The sequence below is a fragment of the Formica exsecta genome, unplaced genomic scaffold, assembly GCF_003651465.1.
Source record: "Formica exsecta isolate Colony F162 unplaced genomic scaffold, ASM365146v1 scaffold352, whole genome shotgun sequence".
Classification (NCBI taxonomy): Eukaryota; Metazoa; Arthropoda; class Insecta; order Hymenoptera; family Formicidae; genus Formica; species Formica exsecta.
The window spans coordinates 734,590-760,315 of record NW_021850773.1 but is presented as its reverse complement, the minus strand read 5'-3'; the positions used below and the strand labels follow the sequence as shown (position 1 = coordinate 760,315).

At 33.7% G+C, this 25,726-nt stretch overlaps 1 protein-coding gene across 3 annotated transcripts in view; it reads right to left on the bottom strand.

The window, feature by feature from the left end:
- LOC115238622 (matrix metalloproteinase-2) overlaps positions 1 to 25,726 on the bottom strand; it is a 173,940-nt gene that overhangs the window by 96,142 nt on the left and 52,072 nt on the right. For all 3 annotated transcript variants that reach the window (XM_029812611.1, XM_029812609.1, XM_029812610.1), the window contains 2 exons: positions 15,411 to 15,512; positions 13,866 to 14,035 (listed from right to left, as the gene is read on the bottom strand). In XM_029812611.1, coding sequence (XP_029668471.1) covers positions 13,866 to 14,035; positions 15,411 to 15,512 — 272 coding nt within the window. The remainder of the gene's footprint in view (positions 1 to 13,865; positions 14,036 to 15,410; positions 15,513 to 25,726) is intronic.

The following is a 25,726-nucleotide window of genomic DNA, read 5'->3' as shown; positions in this document are numbered from 1 at the left end:
GAAATAGATACGAGTTACTTGAGAAAATTTATGAATATCGCTGATCGATTGTATTTATTTTCACGATTTATTTAACGATTACGTATTTTTAATTTTTAAATAAAAAATTATCCCTCGCTATCTTCTCTATTCACAGCATACAATGTTAATTAACATCACTCACATTAAATATGAAATTAATTACAGAAAGTACTTAAACTTTATTAGCATTTACTGGAATATTTTTTCATAATTATCCTCGATGTAATCTGCCAGGGATGCAGTAATTTCCGCACCGTCGAACTTCGTCGTCGTTCGCGCTAATTGCGCGACGATAGATCAAAGCCCGAAGCGATGCATCTCGACATTATCTCGAGGTAGAACTTCCTTTACTCCGACGACTTAGATCGCGGTGTCAGACGGTTCACCGCGCGCAGCAGACAGCCATTGTTCGGTATCTCGATACCGTTCTCTCGTAAGACCTTTCCAAATTCCTTGCTATCCTTTTATCGAATGTCGCAAAGTCACTGATATTACTAATCTCATATTGTCGTTAAATGAAAATTCTTCAAAACAAAACTTTTGCTAATACCAAAAATAAAAAGTGATAATTAAATGAAAATTTAATGAGAAATAGAAATTTCTTTTTATTATAAATAAGGTATATTAAAATAAAATGAAAAATTGAAGTTATATGTATATCTTTGTACGTTTTAAATTAAATTCTAGCAATCGGTTTTAAATCGATCAGTTTTAACTCGTAGTTTATTGATCTGATTTTAAAATGTTATACGGCGTTTCTGCAGATAGCAGTCTATAGATAACTATTCGCAAATCGAAAATAGCTTAACCTTTGACAGTTTCTCTAAAGTGAACTTTCTCTCTCTTTCTCAATTATTCACCAAATTACCTTATCGAAAACGAATAAAGTTGACGTATCGTACATTTTCTATTTTCAGAAGCAGAAAATGACAGGTTTAAAATTCAACAATATTCAATACGTTCGCATGCGGTTTTACATATTTGCAGGTTGTGCACGTGGTTGAAAAAAAAACTTGTCTCTGAAAAACATTTTTGAACAAAAAATTCTTTCTGCGCGCGGTTTTACGATGCAGCCTAGATACAGCATTCAAAAAGCGGATGCTGCGTTGCGAAGGGCGTCGACGATATCACCAGTGATAAATAACAGGCCCGAAAGCAAGATGATAAAACGGTATCGTCACTAAACGTTTCTAGTTCCATACGGTCCGCGAGATATCGGCCGTATGAGTAGACAACGATAAGTGCGAGCTATTCAAGATTATTGCGTATGTACAATATTGTGCTAAAACGGCAAAAAAAAAATATATATATAAATCTATAAATATTTCTCCGAAGACTACAAACTAAATTTTTTGAGAAATTTTTATTTTTATCTTAATAAGAAAAAAACTTTCGGATCACAATCGTTCATCTTTGTGTCGATCAACGGGTTTTTCATTAAAATTCAAATAAAAACGTTTAAGAATTTTCTTCTTTTTTTAAACAACATCGCACCAGCGATTACGAACCACTGCACTCTTTGTGTACAGCACTGACATACTGCCGGTTCTCATCTGTCGCGCTCCGAGCTCAACTAATACGAAACACATGTGGTGAAACACACTCCCGTTGCGTCGCATACGCCCCTTCGAGCTCGTCGTTCTCTTTCCCCGCAACGATAATTCTTCGAGATGCACTTTCGCTATTCGCACGTCTCTTTCTCGTTTTTGTCACCCACCGTCATTGTTAGCCATTGTTGCAGCGACGCTATTAACCCCTTCGGGATTGGTGGTGAGCCGCGCGAATTTTCACGTCAATAAAGACGTAACGGATCGTTCGTGGAATTGGACGAAAAATTTCGTAAATCTCTATCTCAATGAATATTTGTCGTTGAAATTTTGAAGAATCAAAGAAATGTTATTAAATTAATGATGATTTAGTTACATAAAGCTGTGTTGATAATTCGCAGTTTTGATTTGAAAAAAACATCTCATTTTTTATTATGACTCAATATGAATTATTGATATTGCGCGATAATTATCGCTGGAAGAAATTGATTTAAAATTATCGAAAGAATAATGCATCTCGATAATCCGGAATTTTCTGAGCTAATAATTTACGATTGTGAATATGAGATTGTATATTTTATACCGCGCGCTGTGATTATGCTATCGAAAGGTTGATCAATTATTGCAAGTTACTGCGTCGAATTTATTCCTGTTAGTATAGCTCTCAAATTTTCATAAGCGTCAGTATTTTGACGTGGAAAACGAGTAGTTTCCGTTTGTAATAGATATCAGATCGATTTTTTTAATAATCTCTTTTTATATCGTCCAACTACAAGAGTTTAGAATTTAAATTAGATTTATTATTCTATTTTCCTGCTTTTACTATCGCGATGATTTTGCACATAATAATTCATTAAGCTTTATTACATTATAACTCTGTCATATTACGCATCATGTCTCTCTATCTCTCTCTTTCGTCAAAAGAAATTTTTCTTTTTAATAATTAAATTTTTCCGAATAGAGAAATAGTGAATCCATTCATTGTATCATTTGTAATGTATTCCACACATATGTATACATTCGCAAAATTGTGGTATCTCGTAACTCGCATACCCGCTTCCACAAGAATAAAACTTTTCGTCCAATTAATTTTTCTCCACGCGATGCACAAGCTCCATTTCTTCCAGTTCGAAGAAAAAAATTTCTATATTAATTCATAACTAAAATTAATACAACTAGCGAAAAGAACGAAATCGTTACCGTGGATGTGTGGAATTAAAAGAGAGAGAGAGAGAGACAGAGAGAAATTCCACTTCTCGCGTCATAGGACTTCCTACCAGGACGACAGGCGCGAGGCTTAATTGCCAGAAACAATGGAGATTATTGTGGCCGGACCCGCGAGACGCGGAGGTTCCTCCTCCCTTTCCTTCTCGAGTGGGTCCCTTTTCAGACCCTTCACCCTAGCTGGGCCCCGGTACTGTTTCTCGCAGCCGGTATGTTGCAACGGCCATTGCATAATGATCTAATTAATTATCCTGCCATATAATGGAACGTTGAGCACCGAGAGAGAGCTCCTTGAGGGAAGCATCAAGATCCTCGAGATCTCAACGACAATAAAATACGATTGCTGATAATAATTGGATTTGCAAGTTTATAGTGAACAATAACATATGATACTAGTAACGGCAATATCCGATAATATGTTAATATAATGATTGATAAGTTAAAGAAATTAATTCAATACGAACTTCTCTAATATATATTAATTTCTTTAATAACAGAATACTTTCTCCTTCTTCTTTATTATTATTTTTAGTTGATTATATATTTTTCATTTGATTCAAAGGAATTTTTGCAAGCTAAACAATAAATATTTATTATCTGCCCTTTGATTTGCTAATTTTCAATTAGCAATTAAGAGAAAGAGAGAGAGAGAGAGAGAAAATAATAAATTATTATATTTAATAATCTTATAGTATATTCGTGTGTGCACGTCGTTTTCATATTTTACATTCCTTCAAAAATTCACCGATTCCATTTTCCCAATTCGCGATGGTGCACAGCCGTCAGAAATTGTCAGGTTTTGAAGGGTTTATCAGCCTCCAAGCGACGATGCTCGTCTCATCAGTATGGCTGCCACTTCCCCGTTTCCTTTTTATCGCCCTCATGCGCACGCTGCTCACCTTTCTTCTTTTCGGTCCTGTCATCTCTCACTCATGTTTCATGTCCCCTCCTCTCTTGGATTCCACAAACTCTTCTCATACTTTTTACAATTTCGCGGAGAATAGAGAGATATTAATTCACGGTAGAGCTCGTTATCTGAGACACACGGTGTGCATATATCCAACTCGAAAAAAAAGATGAAAAAATAAACTGTATGTGCCCTCGTAGCAAAAATTCTTCTATTAAATTCCACGCGTTTTCTATTTTTACATTACATAGTCTAATTTTTAATTAATTATTTTATCGATAGAATTCAAAAAGGCTTTTTTTATTTTATATCAGCAGCATTATACAATGGTATATCAAGATACAATGGAAAAAATAAAAATAAAAATATATATATATATATAATATAAATTGCTAATAAAGATGGATGAAACTCTTATATGAGAAAATTGTTTACTGTTAGTGCGCCGTAAAATATCAGATTTATAGAAAATTCATATTACGCTGCAATAAGATGTTAGATTGTCACCGTTGTTACTTCAATTTTCTACACGCGGATCTCATTCCACTTGAAACGGCGATTTCGTGCCTCGTTTTCTAGCGAATTTAACAAGGCACGTAACTGCCATCTCCTCGAGTATTTCTCACTTCTCACCGAAGCACTGACAACGATCCCATTGTCCGTAGGAAATCGACTCTTGGCCTCGCTATACACTTTTACTATAATCCACAAAGTATCCCATTCCTATCTCGCACTTAACTAGAATTTCGAACATTTCCAATCGGAAGCTGCATTTCGTGCAATCTAATTCAAGTGAGGAGATATTTAAATAAAAATAAAAGAGTAAAAATTAAATATGTATGTGTTAAACAGAAAATTTATTATTATAATGAATAAATTTCTCGCGCGAAAACAAGTTGCCTCGAGGGAAATTTTCTCATCATCCTTAGATTGGTCTCGTTCAAAATTGTAACTTTCCTCCAGAATATATTTTCTCTTCGCTATTATACTACAATTAGATAAATAATTTTGATACTATTTCTTTTTATGATAAGTCGCATTATCCCGATCTACGTTGAAAAAAAAAACGGATCAACCAAAGTTTTTAAAAGGAAGAGCCCTTGATAAACGAACGATTAACGAGGATCGCTCCACGAGCTCCAATTGCTGGAATTCAAATTATTGGATCTCGCAACTGTGATTACGACCGTTTTGGCCATGCTATAATCTATTTTCCGACATGCGCGGCCACCGATGATGATTATCCTGGTGCAATTGCGGGAAATAAATTAAATCTCCGAATTTGCTTTCTGGTAGATTTAGAATCTCGAAATTCCAAAATCAAACAAAATTTCGGAATTTTCCTCGCTACGAATATAATCTCCGAAGTGAAACAAAATAAATAGAATGAGCGAAAGAAATCAAATATAAAAATGGTAAATCAGATAAATATAAATAGCGGAAAAGTGAACAAAATAAATGGCAAACGAAAAGAATAAAAAATAAAAAGCAAATATTTGAAATATAAATAGTATATAAAATAAATAGTGAAGCACAAGAAAATTGAATCTATTATATAAAAATTATTATTTCTTATTTGTAAATAATTATTAATAATATCGTGTGTGTACGCAGACTTTAGAAAACAAAAAAATATAAATTTGCAAAATAAATTGATAGCATCTCAGTAATCGGGATTCAAAACTCTTTTATACCTTCTAGATATTCATTGAATCCGTATTCCTCCGAAACGGGAAACGCGAAAATTTAGCCCGAGGCGAATAGGCAAAAGTCGAGAACTTTGTTCCGACTAGTAGTAAAACGGGATGTTCGTCACAAAGTCGGATCAATTAGCACGTTTACTCGACTCTCGACTTTTATTTTCTGCAAGTTTTTAATTACCGCGAGACCAAAGTTTCTCGAAATACTCCGCAGGTACATAGGAGAATGAGAGAGAGTTTAAAATAGTGCACAGGCAGAATTGCTTAAAGTACTTCTCCTTCATTTAACGAATAGAATCCAGCTCCTAATTGGTTGTTTTGCTTAGAAAAGAATCATATTCAAACTGGCGAAAAAAAAACTGCCATTAAAATTAAATAAGGCATTTTAGAGTTTCATCTATATAAATTTCTCAATTTTACAAAGTATAAAACGACATAAATTAATACACTCTTAAGTATGTAAGCCAATTCGCTCTTCCACTTCAAAAATATATAACTGAATGATCGTAAATTCGCGCGATAAACGGGATAAATTTCATTCACATAACTTTGCGCGTGTTAAACAGCGGCGCTTTCTTTCGCAGACAGCGAAAACGGGTCGTTCATTGCGAATTTTATTTGATAAAGCAGCCACATTGTTCGAGCACCGCCAAAATCAGCATTTCGCGTTTGATGCTTTATTCACATTGGACCGGATCATGGATAAATAATAAAGCTCCCACGAGAGAAACACGCTGAGAAATTACGTTATTTCGTCTTCGTTCCTGGAAACTCCGATCCAGCGCCGTAGCCAGTAATTTTCATTTTGGCAATATATTGTATAAAGAAATTAGCAAATAAAAATATATCTGAATAACAAAAATTTTGAAAGATCTCGTTTTAATAATTATCTAATTAATAACAAATAATTGAAAAATTCGTTTACTTTTTATCATGTAATTGACAAAATGTAATATAACACAAATGTGATATTTTAAAAAAAAAAATATATATATATATATATATAAGAGAATGCGCAAAATATTTGCATAAAGATCCAAGAATTTTTGCTACGCCACTGTCAAGATCATCTCGCATATTTATGACACATATGTTCCAGAAACAGGAACGTATCTATTATGAAAAGATATTATCTTTCTCTCCTGCCGGTAAATCAAAAATGCTCATGTCCATCTCGTCTTAAATTCTTTAGGGACTACGATCCATTTTTATACGTCTATCTTATTTTAAAAGATATAGTTGCTTTTTTCGTGATAAAGTAAAAGTCAAAGTATTCTCGAATAATAGATTTCTCAATAATTCTTTTACATAAATGTACTTTATTGTAAACAAATAAGTACAAATTAACACATTTTTTCATCTATAAAAAAAAATTTATCTTCGGAGAGCAATAAAAGAATCTATGGAATTTATCATCTTTATTTATCTAAACAAAATTGTAATTTGATCTTTGGCTAGATATAAGAAAAAGCTGATTGTCGCGTTGCATTTTCTTGAAACAAAAATATATATTTTTAAATACTTGTATAAATATATTTAATATCGTGTCAATTAAAAATTTTATTTCTTCTTACTGATATTCAGTGGTTGGAATAATTCGTAGAATTTCAGTATTGTTTCAACGTTTTCTTGTTATTTTTCTGATTTTCGTGTCATAAATAATTCGAAAATCCATGAACAATATCTATAAATTTTTCCGTACAAATAAATAGAATCATATTTATATGTCGAGTATTCAAATAATTCGGACTACACGTGCGGCGAGCAGTATAATTCACGAATATCGCAAATATTGGGCGCATCGATGCGCTTTTCCGAATATCAAAAAAAATATTCTCGCTAGTGAAGGAACGCGCGATCGATCTGAATTCATTTGAAATGAAATTGTGTATATGAAATGCCACTCTTTGTAAGTATGTGAAACGCCCAGTTACCCTTTAAAACTACAACATGGCCGATATTTGACCTTAAAAAAACGTCCTAATTTTTCCAACTATAAATGTCAAAAACTTCTATACTGAAATAAAGATCTTTCTTTTCTGGAAAAGTCCATTAAAATCTTTAAAAAAAATTTTCGTGATAATTTTTAATTAATGCTTCAAATCGAACGATTGCTCGCGAAATATCATTTTTAAAATTTATAAATCATGCACGCACGTATATTCTTCTATTATAACACGGGGAAAATATCGTTATAAGGCGAAAATAATGGGAATGACTAACGTAAAGATTTATGTAGCGATTACTTCTCTCTTTTTTACGAACAAATTGGATGGCCGTTAGCTGGACGACTGCCAACTGAATGGCGTTGCGAAGGATAGAATTCGCAAGGAACGTGAAGACACAATTGCAAGAGGAAAAACGGCATCACATACTATTTTGCTATAAACTAGCCTGTTGTTCGATAATCTATATGTCTGAATCACCAATCCCACCAACACAGTGTATCCCTTCGATTTCAGGGATTCTGACGAGGTTCGGATTTAAGATACAAATCTAGTTGCGAGTAACAAGAAATCTTTTAATATTTTCTTTTATATTTTCCAATATTTCAATAGAAAAATATTCATATTGAATTAAGTTAATATATTAATTAAAATAAATTTGATACATAATATATTTTTAAACCAAAATAAAAATTCGTGTATCAATATATTATTTGCCAAGTTAATTTTATAAGGATTTTTCGTAAAATTCACAAGTATGATTTTTTCTCCGTCATTTATCTAATTTTCATTGTAATATAAATTCTTGTTAAATTTTAAATAACCTTATTCATATTTGATTTATAAGCTTCAATAAAAAATGTATACAGCATTATTTATCTAAACGCACTGCAACTACGGAAACATTAGTGTCTTTCAAATATGCATGACGTGGTAAGAGCGATACGTCAAAAATTCTATAAAATTGCAAATCACCACTTTGTAAATCGACGAGCGTTTTTCGCGAGATTTTCGATCGCAAATCGGGATGTGTAGCTCGTGCGAGTTTGCAGAAATTCATGGATATATCCTTAAGCGTTTTTATCGCGTATTTTTATATATCAACTGAGATTGAGGCAGAGTTCTCCGCCTCAATCTCGAAAATATTCTCGTGAAAATTTCCTCGTATTCCCAATTCAATTTGCACTCTTGATTCTGTTTCTCTCTTTCTCTTGGCGGAAGCACGCGAGGGAAACGCTGTATCACGGCGGTGTTCCAGTTTCTGGCTGGTGAATTTCGTCACGTCCATGTAAAACGCGCGAAAAAGTTTCGTTCGCAAACGGAATGAGCTGCTGTTTCAGCTTAATACGCGTAATATTTCAAGCGTGAGGAATCACCGAGCTCCTCAAAAAGTAAGTATAAGTGATTCTGTCAAAGAGTACTGTAATGTACTCCGATAAAAAAATGAGCGAAGATATCTCGGTGATAAAGACGCTTCAGATGATAAAATTAGATAAACAACCTCCATATATAAAGTTTATATAACATAAAAATCTTCTCATTCTCTCTCTCCCTCTCTCTCTCTCTTTAAGAATAAAAATATATAATTTTAATTTATTTTCATAATTGAGAGATAAGAGAGAATTTCTTCATCTCAAGAGAGAATTTCTAAGTTTTTCAACAGACGTGATGTAAAATATTCTATTACGTAAAATCACACATTACAAAAAAATTTGCAGAAAAATCGCCAGGAAATGTTGAAAGTTTAACTTACTTCGCTAATTTCGTCCGTAGCGTTTGGCGAATGAAATTTCCAGACTTACGTCTTGAGTATTTCCATTCGTTGTCTCATACAGTCAACTTCAAAGTTTAGCGATCGATATCAAGAGAAGATATAAATGGGAAAAGAGGACGAAAAAAAGAGACGCAAAATAGAAAGACAGAGACAGAGATATTGGGAAAACCGGGCCAATCTTTGACCTTTTCGCGAGAAGATAACTTCCTGTCAAATGATTCGGGAAACATATGATACCATATATGATATAGCATCAATATTAATTTTTTCGTATTGTCATTTCAATATTTCTTTTCAAAAATTTGCAAACAAATTCAACTAAATAATTCGCAAATTTCATCTAAAGCCGTCACAGAATCTATTTATAAATCTTAATTTTTTTTATGGCACCGCAGCAATAATGATGTCGCTTTAATTATTTCGGCTGTGGTTATATAAAAGATGGTTGGAAAAATCCGCATTTATAAACTAAAAATAAAAACAAAAAATATTCTTAATCTGAAATAAAATTTTGCTTCTACTTTTTACCTCAATTGCTTCATGTTGAATTCTAAAGAATTTCAATATATTTAATTTATATAAAAATTTGGAGCTTCTACTTTGTACTTCAACAATTCATTCTATATATTTTATTCTAAAAAATTAATTTTATTTTACATAAAAAAGAAAAAAAAGAGAGAGAAAGCTCTAAAAGAAAAAGATTGATTTAATTAACAATTGACAAAATAATTTCTGTAAAAATGTAAAATATATATTTTTTTTCATCGATAACTAATTTTATACCAGATAAAATTAATGGTGTCCGTATTCCTTCCGTTACACAAGATCATTATTCCAACATTATCAAGCAAAACATTTTGATATTACAGCGCGAATACGCGCCAATCTTTGATGTTTTTACGTGTTTTTACGAAGAGACGTTTCTCCGTTATATCCACAAAGACAAATACAGTGGATCAACTCCGGACTTTCAGCTTTGTGGATTCGTCTTTGCCTGTTCAAAGCCCGGCTACTTCGTCGCGTGAGACAACAACGACAAATCCTACTATGCCTCCGCGGATCATGCAGTCGACCGTAGAAACGTTCAAGCTGTCTCGTAAACAATGATCTATAAACCAATACTAGACCAATTCACAATTTCTCGTGCGAATCAAATACAAATTCTCGTGTCGCGATATCGATATCGCGAATTGGATATATAAATCGCTTATAAATATTTGTGGCTAATAGCTATCGATTTTAGAAGATTACTACAATATTGCGAAATTTTCAATATTGCAAGTACAATTTAAAAATATAATTTTATATTTAATATATATTACATAATTTCTTCCTGTATTTTATTTATTTATCATTAGAAAATATTTCAACAAGATTTGATACAATACTTCCCCTCCTGAAAATATTATTAAATATTTTCCTGTAAATTAGAATCGCGAAAGGTCTCCCATAAATAATAAAAATTTGTTTTAAATTAATTTCACTGAATTTGGATTTAATTTAATATAAAATTAAGAAAGAAAATACAAATTTTCCAGATATCTAGATGCACGAAACTTCAGAACGTCGAGATGCTAATTTCTGAATTGCTCATTCAAACAACGTGGGGAAAATTAGGCAATATGCCGTCGCCGTTAATTTCTCACCTCGTAATTGCCATTAAATCGTGCGGCGCTTGTCTCTACTTCAATTTAAAATTGCACCGCACATTTAACGTTGCAAATTAAAAAAAAAAAATGATTTCTTTAATATCTAAGAAGCAACAAGATATAAAGATATGTTCTTCTACGTATATTCTTCTATATATGTATTCTTATAATTAAATATACATTCTTCTAACAATAAGAGAAGTATGCTGCATAAGAAATCATATATACTATATATGCATGACTTTAAATTAAAACTAATTCGAGAAAAAATACAATTCTTTAAACAGCTCTATCTCCGACGAGAAAATATAAAGATACGGATTGTTTACATGAAATTGCGAATTCGACAAATACGGCGATTCTTGCAAGCTTTCCCCCCCCCCCTAAAAAAAAAGTCGCATCTTCCTTTGACCCTATGGGAACGCGCGCCGATGGGAACAAATAGAGTCAAGTTATAAAGGCAAATAAACTCTCGTTGACGCGGATGAAAATCTGCCAAATTTGCCCCTATCGAAATCCGTACACAAAGGTCTGGGTTATCCACCGATCCTTTCGCAAAAATTCGGACAAGCCATAGCGCGATAACCGGATAACGAAGTTAATCACTCGACCTACCCTACCCGTGTGTCCAGGCAATGCACTTTGATTCTGATTGTCCCGATTGCACGACGGACGTAGAGCGCACCATGGATTTTTCCGAGGAGTGAAAATTACGGGGAATTACGCTTTTCACCGCGAAGTCCTCTCTGTTTGTTCCTACCGAAGGATTGGGTGACTCATTAAGGGGGCTAATTAATAACAGACTCCGTGTAGAATTCGCGCTAATTAGCATGTCTGAATATTAACGTTCATCAACCGCGCAATATTATCATCGGATATAACTCGCAAATGCACTTCAAACAATACACAGATAACAATGATAATACTAATGACGGATCACTGCTTAATTTCTTAAATATTTATGTTAAATTTATCTTATTCTACTTATTAATTGATATACATATATCTTCTTTCTCTTTTTGTGAGTTATATTTTAATAATGTTTAAAACGTTCATTTAAAACGTACAAATTTCCAATTTAGTTTATAAGTACAACAAAAAAGACAAAATAAAGTTGTATATCGGAAATTTAGATAATCCATACGTCATAAATTGAAATTGAATCGTCAAAAAGGAATTTTTCTATACTATTTCGGAATATTTACTTTAAAATGCATAATTTTAAAAAATACTTTACGATAAAATAATAATGATAAGATTAATTTAAAAAACTATGTAATATTGTATATATGTATATATTTATATCAATAAATAAACATAAAATATCATTAATAAAATAAAAATAAAAATAAAATAATTTATAAAAATAAAATAATTTTGTTTATCATAAAAGGCAAAGTTGTGTAAAAATAAAATAGAACTATCGCAATTATAGAGCGTAATAAATACAATATTAAATATCCCGACAAAACAAGGTAAATGCGAATTAGTTCATAGTTTGAATTGTTTTAATTTAATACAATTCAATTATAAATTAATAAAACCGCGCCTATCGATTAATTGTTAGAGGGTGCCACATGATACATCAAAATAGAGCCGATATTGCAGCTGGTCTCCGTATCAACACAAAGATTTTAGAAGTTTCCTATGGTACCGGCACGATTCATCAACACAGAGACCTATTTTACCGCTAATATTCATCACATACTCACAAACGTTAAAATTAATTAATTTTTTAAGCCCAATAAAACAACGGAAATAGTCAATTTATATTATATTTACCAGAATGATAAACTTAAATCATCGCTCAAGCTGCGTTATTAAAATATTAGAATGTATTGTTCTTTTATTTTTTTCAATATCCCTCCCAAATATATTTAAACAAAAAGTTAAAAATATACCATATATATTTTATTCTCGCGAAAACTTATTTTTCAAATATATCACGACACTGATCTTACATTTGTGAAATCAAATTTCGTATGATATTTTCGAAGAGAATATATTTTCTCTTAAATTTATATAAATAATAAAAGACAAGGAAATATCATATATATATTGAGATGAAGTTATAAAGTGCGAGACTTATTGTTAGAGGTTGAAGTTAAGAGCGTGTTTCGATAAAGAGAGTTACGTGCCAAGAAAAATACCATGTAAATACCATTTAAGCGAGCTAAAGCGTTCCTTAATTTCTCGGGAAGACGCTCGGTGTTTCCATCGTTCTGCAATTCTCAAGGAGTCGCCAGTTGGCCGGGGACCAACAATGTCAATGGCATTTCCGAGCCGAGTTAGTACGTTAACGCAGGGCGAGGCCCCGACACGAGGAAGCCCGCAATTAAGGGGCCAGACATCCTGTTTGAACCGTCTCTAACCAACAGGTACCCTATACAGATGAGTTATCGTCGCGTCGAGAAACATCTCGACGGGGATATTATTATCGTTACTTGCACCGCGCCGCGATAATTCCGTCCGCGAGCTCTCGCGGAAAACGCATCGCGTCGCCGCATCTTGACGGCGCGTGACTTGCAAATTCGTTCCGAATGCGTCGTCCCCGTCGTCGAAATATAATGCGAATTCTTGAATAATTTTAAAAAACGATAAATATACCAAGTGCGTCAACGGTTCCAAGATGCATGCATGACGTCCCGTGCAAAAATAAGTCGAGTAAATATTGCCGAAATATTTTTCTTGTGCGCGGCTTTGTTTTCAATTTCGCAAAACATAAGATAACAATTTTTACGATAAAAAAACAAAATTTTGAAAACTTTTCAAATCAACCGCAGAATCATACTTACACGCAGTTAAATGATTAAAAAGATTCGTATGCTTTTGTAAGAGCAATAAAAAACTTCTAACCCTCAATATACATACAATATAAAAAATTTGTAAAATGATTTTGCAAATGTCAAATAAACTGCGTTATAAGAAATATTCAATATAAGAATATTATTTCAATATTTTTGCAAGACTTATCTTATGTTTTTTAATTCTTAGCCGAATTTTGTCTCATGTTCGACACTCATTATTTTTTAATTATTGTGTGTCGTATTTTTCTTATTTTTATAGCAATATTCAATTAATATTTTTGAAGACTTACCTCCAGGTGAGATTTCGGTACTGCCATTGTTGTCCGTGGATGGTGAAACGCTTATGCCTCGTTCTGATGAATCTGGGATCCGGCTGATCCGGCAGTCCGCATCTCTTGGCTTTCATTAATCCTCTCGTTGCCTTATCGATCTCCCCCGTTACGGGAATACCACCGAATTTCTGACAAAAATGTAAATATACATGATTTACCATTACTCGTACATACTACATATATACTATAGTATAATCTCTCAAAAACAAAATATTGTTTAAAAAGAAAACGTCTACAGAAATATCAAAAAATATAGAGAGATAAATTGCATTTTCCTTATTATCTGTGATCAATGTTTAAAAAGATAAAGAGATGCTAAAAGTTTTGCATTTAACTATTTACAATATATATATATACTTTTTTCTTTTTTTTAATAAACAAAACGAAAAATAACTATTTTTTACACACACACACAAGATCAGCAAATAATAATATTATCATATATAAAAATTCCTACATCGAAAAGTTAAGTACATTTTATTCATTTTCTATCTCTATATAAATTGAATATTTTAATATAACTAAAGCACGGTATATATATATATATATATAGAAAACAATATTTCAAAATGTATATAAAAATCGACAAATTTCCAGAATATTTTATATCATCGATATTTCAAGAAACCCATTTTATTGTTTGACTAGTTTTTTTCCCGTAAACACAATCACTTCTTTCAGTCAACAAAGATTCAGTTTTATCTTTTTGAAGAGAGATAAACGCTTTCGAGCATTTCAACCAGAAATGCGTCCGGAATCTGACAAACGCGATTATCGATAAAACCATTGCGAAACATCGATGGATAAAACTTGCGGCCTCCCCCTGGAGCTAAGATTATAGAATGTCCGAAGCATTCCGATGCCTTCTATTTCGCATTTAAGTTTGATGCTTTCGATCAAGCTATGCCCTCCTTCTCCGCCCATCTCGGACGATGGTTAGCGGAATGCAACCATTTGCGAGAGGAAAATATAATAGTAGAAATGCTACTCCAGCTTATTCAATAAAGATTTGCATGAGAATCGAGAAGAAAAGACATATATCCGACACTCGAAGGAATCCCTAAGGACACTGCCCCATTTTCTTACTTCCTTCAATAGGATTTTCATCGATTCGCTCACGACAGCTTTCAGAGAATCCGTATTCAATCGATCGCATTTTCGAGATAGGTATATACGTACTTTTGTGGAATAGAAAAGTTCGCTCGCGACTCTATTTGATTCACTATACAGTTCTCATGTTATCTCAAAATGTTGTATAATTTACAATAAGAATCATTGATTTAAGCTGATTTGTGCGAAAGTCGGCGCGCGAATCAAATTTCATCTATTAATTAGTAAGTCGAAGCTTTGAGTAAACTGTTTCAGTTAAAGTCCTATGATAAGAACATTTTACGCAAAACATAAATCATATATTTTACATTTAAAATTGTAAAACACTGAAAATATTAAATTACTAGACAGTTTTTTTTTTTGCTGCACAATACATATCATAATTTCGCTTACCTGCAGATTTTTTATAGCATCCCTTAACTGGTCCTCCGTCCGTAGATTTCCTGTCTCGAGATCAGTCTGGGGTAAATAACCGAATTTCATAAGATAATTTTGCTGTAACAAAAAAGAAGAGGAAATAGTTAAATTTTACGATATTAAATGAAATAGTGTTAATGATATAAATTTCTTTCATACCGTTTATAATTCAAAGCCTATTACAAAAAATATACATATGTACTCTAAAACGCAAAGATTTACGCAAATTTACTCTATGTGGGGTGTCGGCGCAGATTTACAGTTCTTGTGCTCTCGTGCAATGTACGACAAAATGTTAATTTGTGCACATTGATTGGCTGCCATGATGAGAAATAGTTCAGCAAGAATGCGCTATCAGATCGTGCATGCGGCACCGATCGTTGTGGAACGATAACTCTCGATTGATTACTAACTTGGGATGATATGACAATTTATCGAGTCGCATGTATGTGCGATGATGGAAAAATCGCGGCAAAATCCTCTCTTTTTCTTCATTTTCTCACGCTCTCTGCACAAACACGAAAAACGAATCGTTAGAAGTGAAAATTATTTCGCGACACGAGATCGTTATCGTAACGAGGATAAAGCGTGCGCAATGTAATCTTGGAGAGAGAATGTACGTATCATGATGTTCATATGGAGATAACTTTATTTATGTGCACTTAACTGTATTGATTTATCCGCGTGTTGCATCGGAATAAAAACTGCGACAGCCAACCGAACTGGAAAAATTCAGCATGCCCGATATTACGAAGGGAGATGTTTTACCAATTAATTGTATTCCATTAATCTTTTAGTATTCTGTTATATATACAGTTTTATTCCGCATATTTTTTCTTACTGGGATCTAAAAATTTATTTGGCCGTAAATAAAAAATTAATACAGAATTTTAATTTTATCTAGACAATATTATATCATAACTTTATTGATTGAAAAAATTAAAAAAGAAGTATATCCTTAAATGCAACTTATTAATGCAATATATCTTTTTAATATCTGACTTATTTGCAAATGAAAACTCAGACGCGGACTTTTCGGCCTTAATTTTGCTAAATCACGAAGTCGTGATTTGGATGCAACATCGGATTGGATGCATTGATGCACATTAAAGACTGTCGTCAAATTTACATTAATAACATAAACAAATTAAAACAGTAAGATAATTAATACATCGAGTTATAATTATTATTATCGTTATTCGTATATCAAATAACAACAATAATAACTCGTAGTATCAATTATCTTGCTGTTTTAATTACTTATGCTAATGTAAATTTGTATACGACAATCTTTAATGTGCACCAGTGCACACTAATGCATTCAATCAAATTCGCTATCGAATTAGATTCTTCGCAGACACGAAATCATTAATCTTCAATATTTCGTTTTCCTGATTTAATAAATATTTCTCTTGCATGAAGTGCAATCAAGAATAAATATAATTTTGCTGATCGTCGGCGTACTAAAACCGCCGCATATTTCGCGGAAAGCGTCGGTCGGGATGACGAAACGGTCGCAGGTCTGTCTGCTAGTCGACACGTGGCGAAGTGTCGCTATCTTTAGGGGTTCCTCGACTATGTCTCTCGAGACGCGGAGGAAGCGCGTCTTGTTCCCGACCGCCGCCGTCGGGAACGAATTCCGATTCGCGCCAGGAAATAAAAAAGCGCACCGTTCCCGACTTTCGGCGAAGAGAAGAAGTAGAGAAGGAGAACGCGAAAATATGGATGATTATCCTTCCGATTAACGGACGTTCGGCAAAATGGAAAAGTGGAAAAGGCGCGAAATGATTTATGACCCTCCGCTAAACTGTAATAATTTTTAATTAGCGTTATTCAATAAGATTTAAATTTTATTTTTTAACACTCCGCAATGAACACTCAATTGATGCATGAAACATGATAATAATAAGTAAGAATTATTTTGCGTTCTCGCTGCTACTGAAAATTGTCGCAATTAAAATTACGGGACATCTTTAATACGCGAAAAATTGCCGGATGCAAACAACGCGAATAATATTGCTCGTCTCTTTGCGCGCATCTTTAGGACCTTTCGAATATAACAGCGATTCGAGATGCTCCTCCGCAATGTTTTCAACAAAAGGGCCTTTCAGATGGGACATCATTACGAAGATTGAAGTTCGATCCTCTTTATCCATTCAATATGACCCCTTTTTTATAACCAATTCAATTTTATTTCTCAAAACATGTTTGAGTGACAATGTTTACTTTCTTTGACTGTAAAAGGCAGATTACAAGAAAATATATACAAGAAAATTCGCATCGTGAAATTCTCTCATAAAATATTCGTGATACTGAAAACCCCATATAAAGAACACCCTAGAGAAAAACTTTATTTTTATAAATATGACTTTTCAAGCATAAAAAGCCTACGCATAATGTATTGAAATTAATAGAATATATTTTAGCATGGAAATATTATTTTATGTATGTATAAATTTACATATTAAAATTAAAATATATAAGTTAATTTATATGTTAATTTGTACGTTATTTTTCCACTATAATGTAATATTCTTGATGTTAACAACTCTCGTTATCGTATTGTTCTATCGGCCGATACCTTATGATAAGAGTGTATCTCACATCAGTTGAAAAAGTATTTCGCAAGAATTCTTATCTTTCCACTTTCTTCTCCGCTTATCGTAGTCTTTTTCTTTTAGATCCTTCTATATGTTATTTTCTTATCGAAAGATGGTTACAGAGCCGACGATAACGAAAAGGGCCAGACGAGATAACGTAACCGGAAGAAGATATTAACGGTAAAACTACCGCTATTTATTTGATAAGAGCATCTCTCGAAACAAATCGAGAAATGTGATTTCTTTTAAAATTTCTATGATTATTTCTGCAAGATTAGTTGTGATTAAATTAGTTATAAGTGTGAGACAGTCATGACAATATTATCGAATTTCTAGAAAATTAGTGGCATAATGATTAAGCGTGCTTCTTATCGCGTTCCATAATACTTCTCCTATTTTTCAAACTGGATCATCCTAACTACCGCAGTCGTAAAATATCTTTTATGGCGCGTTAATGTACACGTTTCTCGGCAACTATGTTTCGCCGAGGCCATATATGAGCGACTTGGTAATCGCGCGAACACGTGCGTCCGTCCACGAAGGGAGACACGCAAGGATCCCCGAGGAGGGTGACCGTTGGACTTAGGCCGTGTTTGGTCATCGAGCACGCAAGATTTCTCCCGCATTGTGTTCGCGGATCCCCTTTGCTTTGGAGAACCGGTTGTGTGTGCATCGCGTACCACGTCACTGCTCGCTTGCGCCGCCATTTAAGGCGGATAATATATATATCGAGGAATGTGTCTCTCGAACAAAGAGATATTTTCGTTCTCTTTAGCCCCCTTTTAATCCTCGCTTAAACGCACCGCCCTGATGCGCGTATCGTAAACGCACCTCCTTGACGTGAAAAAACAATTCCTACATTCTTTTTTTTTATAATTTTGAAACTCAAGTTTTTACAATCGTCTCTCTCCCCCTTTCTCGCGTAATCTTGTTAATTAAAAATATAAAGCATATGAAAAAAGAAAAAAATATATAAATATAAATAAACAATATTAAAAATTAAAATTAAAATATTTACGAGCTGCAATAAACATAGTTGTTGAAATTCTTTATACCCTCTCGTCATTTTTTTAAACATGAATGGTCGTACAAGTAAAAGACAACAAACAGCGATAGCGATTCACTGCCATAATGATGAGATCATAGCAGCATGAGCAGCAAGTAATAAAGTGGCTGGGAAAAAGCGTCAGGATGTGAATTAAAGACGACGTAAAGCTCGCTTCGCGCGTCTCATTACGAACATTATCGACGATATTATTGAACCCTGAAGCCGCCATACAAAAGGGCAAGGTCACACCGTTTGTTGCTCCTGGCATAGCGATCACGCTTATCGAATCATGGCAAGAAGAAAACTCGCGGTGAAGAAACTCGGTCACGGCTCCCGATAGCGTTATAACAGAAAAAAAGAAGATTTTTTTTCTCTCCAAGAGCGAAGAGAGAAAGAGGGATATGCGTTTCTCAGACATGCTTGGATCATCTTTGACCCTTCCCAAGTCGACATTTTTCTCCTTATTTTCAATCTCAATTTTCAATCTAACATCTGCTTTGATACTTTAAGCAGTTAAATATAATCCTCTTTTAAAACTATTTAATCTACAGTATCGCCGAAAGATCCTCTTTTTGAAACCTCTAAGTGGGAAACTTCGTTTACTGCGTATAAAGTAAGAGTTCAATTTCTATATAAAGTCAATGTATTAAAATCTTCTAAAATCCATAAAAATAACAAAATTAAAGTTGAAAATAAGATCAAAATTTCGACTATGATCAACACAGACGAGAAAAACGTAATTTTTTCTCTCTCTTCCTCTCTCTCTCTCCTTGGCCTCGGCTTTCTCGCAAGTATACACAGAACGTACATACACTAGTTACATCGGTCAATGTATTAAAATCTTCTAAAATCCATAAAAATAACAAAATTAAAGTTGAAAATAAGATCAAAATTTCGACTATGATCAACACAGACGAGAAAAACGTAATTTTCTCTCTCTCTTCCTCTCTCTCTCTCTCTCCTTGGCCTCGGCTTTCTCGCACACACACACACAAGTATACACAGAACGTACATACACTAGTTACATCTTCAAAATCATGACATACATAAGCAACATTTTATTTACCTATCTTATTGTTTTAAAAAATTATTATTTATAAATAATATTCTTTCAAAGAAAAATATAATTCTCGTATAAATGCAAAAACATAAAGATACATCGCGAGCCTAGTCCTTATTTCCATAATTAATAAAGAAATCTGACACGTGCCCTTTGATTTTCCTTCGTTCTTTTCTAGGAAAAACGCGAGAGTGCACTTTCTTGCGCATCATGTTGTTGAATCGTGACGATGTTTCTTTAACCCTTTTACCACACCGCGTACGAGACGTGACTTTCGACGTCCATGCGCTTCCGTAAACGACGGAATGGCATACAGGCGGAAAAACGAGGCGGTAAAAAGCTACTGAAGCGGAAATGCCTGTGAAGTCAATCGCACCGAACTAATCGTGCCGATATATTGCATTCCCAATACAACCTCCCCATTCAGATGTTACATCATCAATTGATTTTTCACCGCATATAATAACAATGAAAAGTTAAATTATAATCCTTTTAAAGTGAAAGAGATGTGTGTGTGTGTGTATATATATATATAATGTGCCTATCTTTTGTATCATTTTTTCTCTAAGAATTCAAATATTTTCTTTAAGTCGTAATTTATTTTTTGCTAGAATAAAAAATCTCTAGTATTCTTGATCTAAAAAAAATTATTTCTTTTCATATAGAAAATATTTCTTTTAATATTACGACAAAAAAAAGCAGTGACGTATTATGTTCAATATTGATGAATGTTAGTTCGATGTATCCTTCACAAACTATCATAAATATTAATAATCAATATTGCATGATGTTTTTCTTCGTGTCGATATATTGGCTGTAATTTTAAATATTTATCTAAAATTAATTTGAAATTAATGTCAATTAATATTCGCATCACGTTACAATCCCCAAAAAAACTCGTGAAGCTGTATTATTATACCAATGCCATTTGCATCGTTAACACGTAATTTGGAACAAATATAATACGTAATACCGTTACGAGCACCGTTTGCGAATATTTACGATTACGAAATATATTCTCAAGAGATATAGAATGTAATAAAGATGTTAGACAAAGAGTGCTCTACGTTTTATTGCGTGAATTTGACTAATAAAAAAACCGCGGAAAAATGTGGACGTCGCGTCATCTCGGCGAAAAAAGAAATTGGCGTTGAGGGCAAAACGCAATCAATAACTACGAGAAAATAACTTCGAAGAACAATAAAATTTATGAAGCATGCAAGTTCGCGCTGCAAGGAAAATTCAATCATAAATAATAAGCTCGGTTAATGGTTAATGTCGATTGAATTCCGAGATACGATCGCTAAATTTAATCATGAGCCAATTCGCGGGAAACTCCGCGAAGAATCGATGAGAAAGATAGAAAAATAAAGAGGAAAATAAAAGAATTATAGTAAATTACAATGAACGTTGATATACAATTATTGCTAAAGTATTCTCAAATGTTTTTGCGACTAATTTATGTTAGTGTCAATGGTTATAGCAACCGCAATTAATTTGTAGTAATTAATTATTACAGATGAGCTTTTACTGGCCTTTCAAGGCTATTAATTTATGTTTATATTATAATTTAATTATTTCCTCTATTTATATATTTAATATACCACAGCTAAAATTTCAAATTTCTTTCAATTTGTTAAAAAGATGTTACATATTACAATCAAATATATATGTATATTTTTATTCTTCAAATTTTCTGTTCTAATTTACGCATATAATATTGGTTTACCTATGGATTTCCGAGAGCCAAGTTCTTCTCGACGTCGGAAATTTTTCAAATTACCGCATATATGTATTTAGCAGCCAGTATGGGATCATGAATAAGCGCGATGTGTTGTCGTAACAAGCTGCAATTGCAAGAGGTATAAGGTTGTTGCGATTTGCCGCAATATCATCGTGGTCGGATGCTTTAGTTAACGAGCACCGCACTCGTGCTTTCGCGAGCGAATGCAAAGCTTGTCTACACAGAACAGCACCTATGTACACATAACGAGAGAAGGAAATGCACGGAAACTGCAGAGAAAGGAGAGAGAATACGAGATGTGAGAGCTTTCAATGACGAATACCGTCTGTCAAACGTGATTCTTCGTCATCTTCGTGTCATCGCAGTTTCGCGTATTAAAGTCTTTTAACGAAGGCCAATTTGATCAGCCGGTCGGCTACTTGACCTCGTTGACCCGATTTCCGGTTCGCTCTCAATGTCCTCGATGCTCTCTCCTCGATCGTCATCGTCGTTGTTGTCGCTCCGCCAGTTCCACTCTTACCGGAAGCTCAAATATCGAAAGATCAAATACGGAAGAAAGATCTCCGATTTTATTTGATAAGTCTCTAATATCGGCTAAACTACTAAAGACTCTTCACGACCAAGAAAAAAATGATATAAAGAATTGTAATATATAGAAAATATATACATGCTTTGCTATAGATATTTTTATATTTTATTATATTACTATCATATTAATACTTTTAATATATTTATATGTATAGATATATAAGACATTATTATTATTTGTGTGTGCGTGCTATATATATTATACATATACGTGGGCAAGTCGAATATAAACCAAACTTTTTCCAAAACATTTTATTCAATCAAAATATTTCCAACGCACACCCAAGTCATTTTTCTACATAGTTTCCACTAAAATCTAAGCATTTTTGCCACCGGATTGGCTGTTCTTTTATTTCCGTGTCATAAAAAATAGAGTTTCCACTAAAATCTAAGCATTTTTGCCACCGGATTGGCAGTTCTTTTATTTCCGTGTCATAAAAAATAATGGGACGTGTCCGAAATCAATTGCGCAAACCGAACTTTTTCCAAAAAATTCTTTATTCGATTAAAAGATTTTAGAAAAATGATTTGGGTGTACGTTGGAAATATTTTGATCGAATAAAATGTTTTGAAAAAAGTTCGGTTTATATTTGACTTGCCCACGCATATCTCAAAACATTTCATACATCTCGTTGTAAAAATCGAAGCCAGATAAAAATCGACACCTACGATTTAACATCGCTCGTACGAGTGCATGAGAATTTGCATTTTGGTCATGGCCTCCCTCCTTCTCTCTTTTCACATCCGCTGTCGATCGCGCAGCCAGTGCCAGTGGTCCGTTTCCGGTTACGTGAGCATTCGGGTGGTCCGAGTACTCTGAACGGTAAACAAAACGTGGGCAGAATAACTGCCCGAGGAGAAAACAAATAGCCGAAAAAAAGCGCGCTAATTGCGCCGACTGTTTCGTGCGAATCGATCCTTTCGTCTTCCCCCTTTTCTTCTTCCCCGACGGTAATTTCCTCCGTGTAATTCGTATAACGATCGTATTTCCTTGCCCTTCGACGCAGCGATAGCTCGCGGATCCCATAAAGATCCTTTACAAATGTTCAATCTGATACGAGAGGTGTTAAAAAGTAACTGTATATCTGTACATCCTTTATCCGAGTAGTTCCTGAATAATTGTTATCACAGATCAGAGTTAAAAAATTTGTTGGAATAACGGTTGGAGCGATGCTTGAAAGACAGCAGGGCAAGACGCAGCGCGCGGTTGAACATTCGTCGTTGTTTAGGCTGCAACATCTGCCGCGATTGAAGCGTTCCGACTAACTGCGGCGTTGTTCCCTCAGCAACACGACCCTAAAGCAACAAACCTAATCGCGCGAGACCGTCTTTCGCCGCGCTCGCGCTCGTAACATTGTACGAAATCATTTTCGAAACATTTGCATTTGTGATTCTTTGCGGGAAGAGGTATATAAATCATTTGTTTAAAAAAATAAAATACACATACACATTTAAAATGTTTTGTGAAATTGTGGCGCGAAATAATTTGATTCCCGTTTTCGGAAACTCTATAATTATCATTTTATGTGTAAGATACGTTCCTTTCTATTTTTGAATATATAAGAATAATTTTATTTTATAATTATTTCACTTGACAATTGATTACATTTTTGGAGCTGCGTCAATAATCGATAATAACGCAGGCGCGTTATCGTTGCTCCTATATTTCCCACTTGGCTAATTCCTATTGGCTTATTGTTTTTGCGACGCGACGAACTGTCGCGTACTGTCGTAAATATGCATTACATGGTATTATCGGTCAATGGTCTGTTTCAAGTTACGTAAACGTTCCATGATTTGTACGCACGACAAACTCGGATAAAGTAACTGCTCAAGAAGAAAAAAAAAAGAACAATAGCCGAAGAAATGGATCACGCCCAGTTGCGTCGAAAGTTCGATGAAATAGATTAAAACGGATCTCTCGTTAACGCGGCCACCGTATGTCGAACAGATGCTCGCTCGTACGGGCGGGAGTGCTTGCAAAATATTTGCTGAATTCATGACTTGTTAAAGATAATGGCATTACATTATGAGGCACAGTAACGCATTCTCTCTAATGTAGCACTCCAGATACACTCTATCCGTCGTTATTATTTGTTAATGATTCGCAACTCGAGATTGTACGATTCCGCAGCGAAAAGCAACCCAATCGCGGCTCTCCGTTAAACTAATTTTATATTATCGCTATTACAAATGCAGTTTGCTCTGAAGAATCTGTAATTTCTATAATTCGTAAAAAAGAAAAAAATAATTCTTCACTTTAAAATCAAGCACTTTACTTCCGAAAAATTGCAATTAAAAATTGCCTTTAATTTTCTTGAAAAAATATAAATTTTTTTATGCGTGTCTTTAAGTTTTATAAATTATTGTATAAATTCATTTTTTTTAAATTTATATATATGAAGCGAATTCTCGCGAAAAATATATCTTTATCTGAAATATAAATGAATATTTGTATATATATTTAATAATATATTTTTTACATTTTCATAAGAAAAAGTATATTATTATTTTCAAATGATTGTTTGTGACGTTCCAGACAATAAATGCAAGATGCTAAATGCATCACTGCGTCACCTCGTCACGCATGCTGACCTGGAGACCGTTGCACCCGTTGCGCATCGTAAGCGCATATAACCCAAAGAGAGAAAGAGATAGATGTAGATAGATAGATAAAGAGAGAGAGAGAGAGAGAGGGAGAGAGGAAGTTAATTGACGCGAAGATGACTATTGTAGGCGGACGGTGATAATTAATCGACTAAACTGCCAGAGGAAGAGAGAGCTTGCAATTTGCCGGAGGTCCGCGGATAATTACATCGTCGAAGATGCAGCCGTTGACATTTCGACAGTGCTGATTCGAACCACCGGCTGTCGCCCTGCTGATTCGAGAAATCGAGACACACACATACATATCCACACCGGCCGAAACAATAACTGGAATTTCTGTAACAATACCTATTCTTCCGAATCGACAATCTGTTGCACGAGAGAGAAAACAATTATGATACAACGATTTACATATCGTTTGTATTATGTTTGCATATTACTTTTTTCATTATCGAAATTATATACATCGACGATTGCTTCTCTTATCCACTTTAGTAATAAAATATTCCACAATTTCTAACATTAAAATTACAGACTTATTACAATTAATATTTAAGGAGAATTCTTTAAGAATACACACATCTGTATAATTATATGTATAATAATATATAATTATCTGTATAATTATATATAATTATAATAATA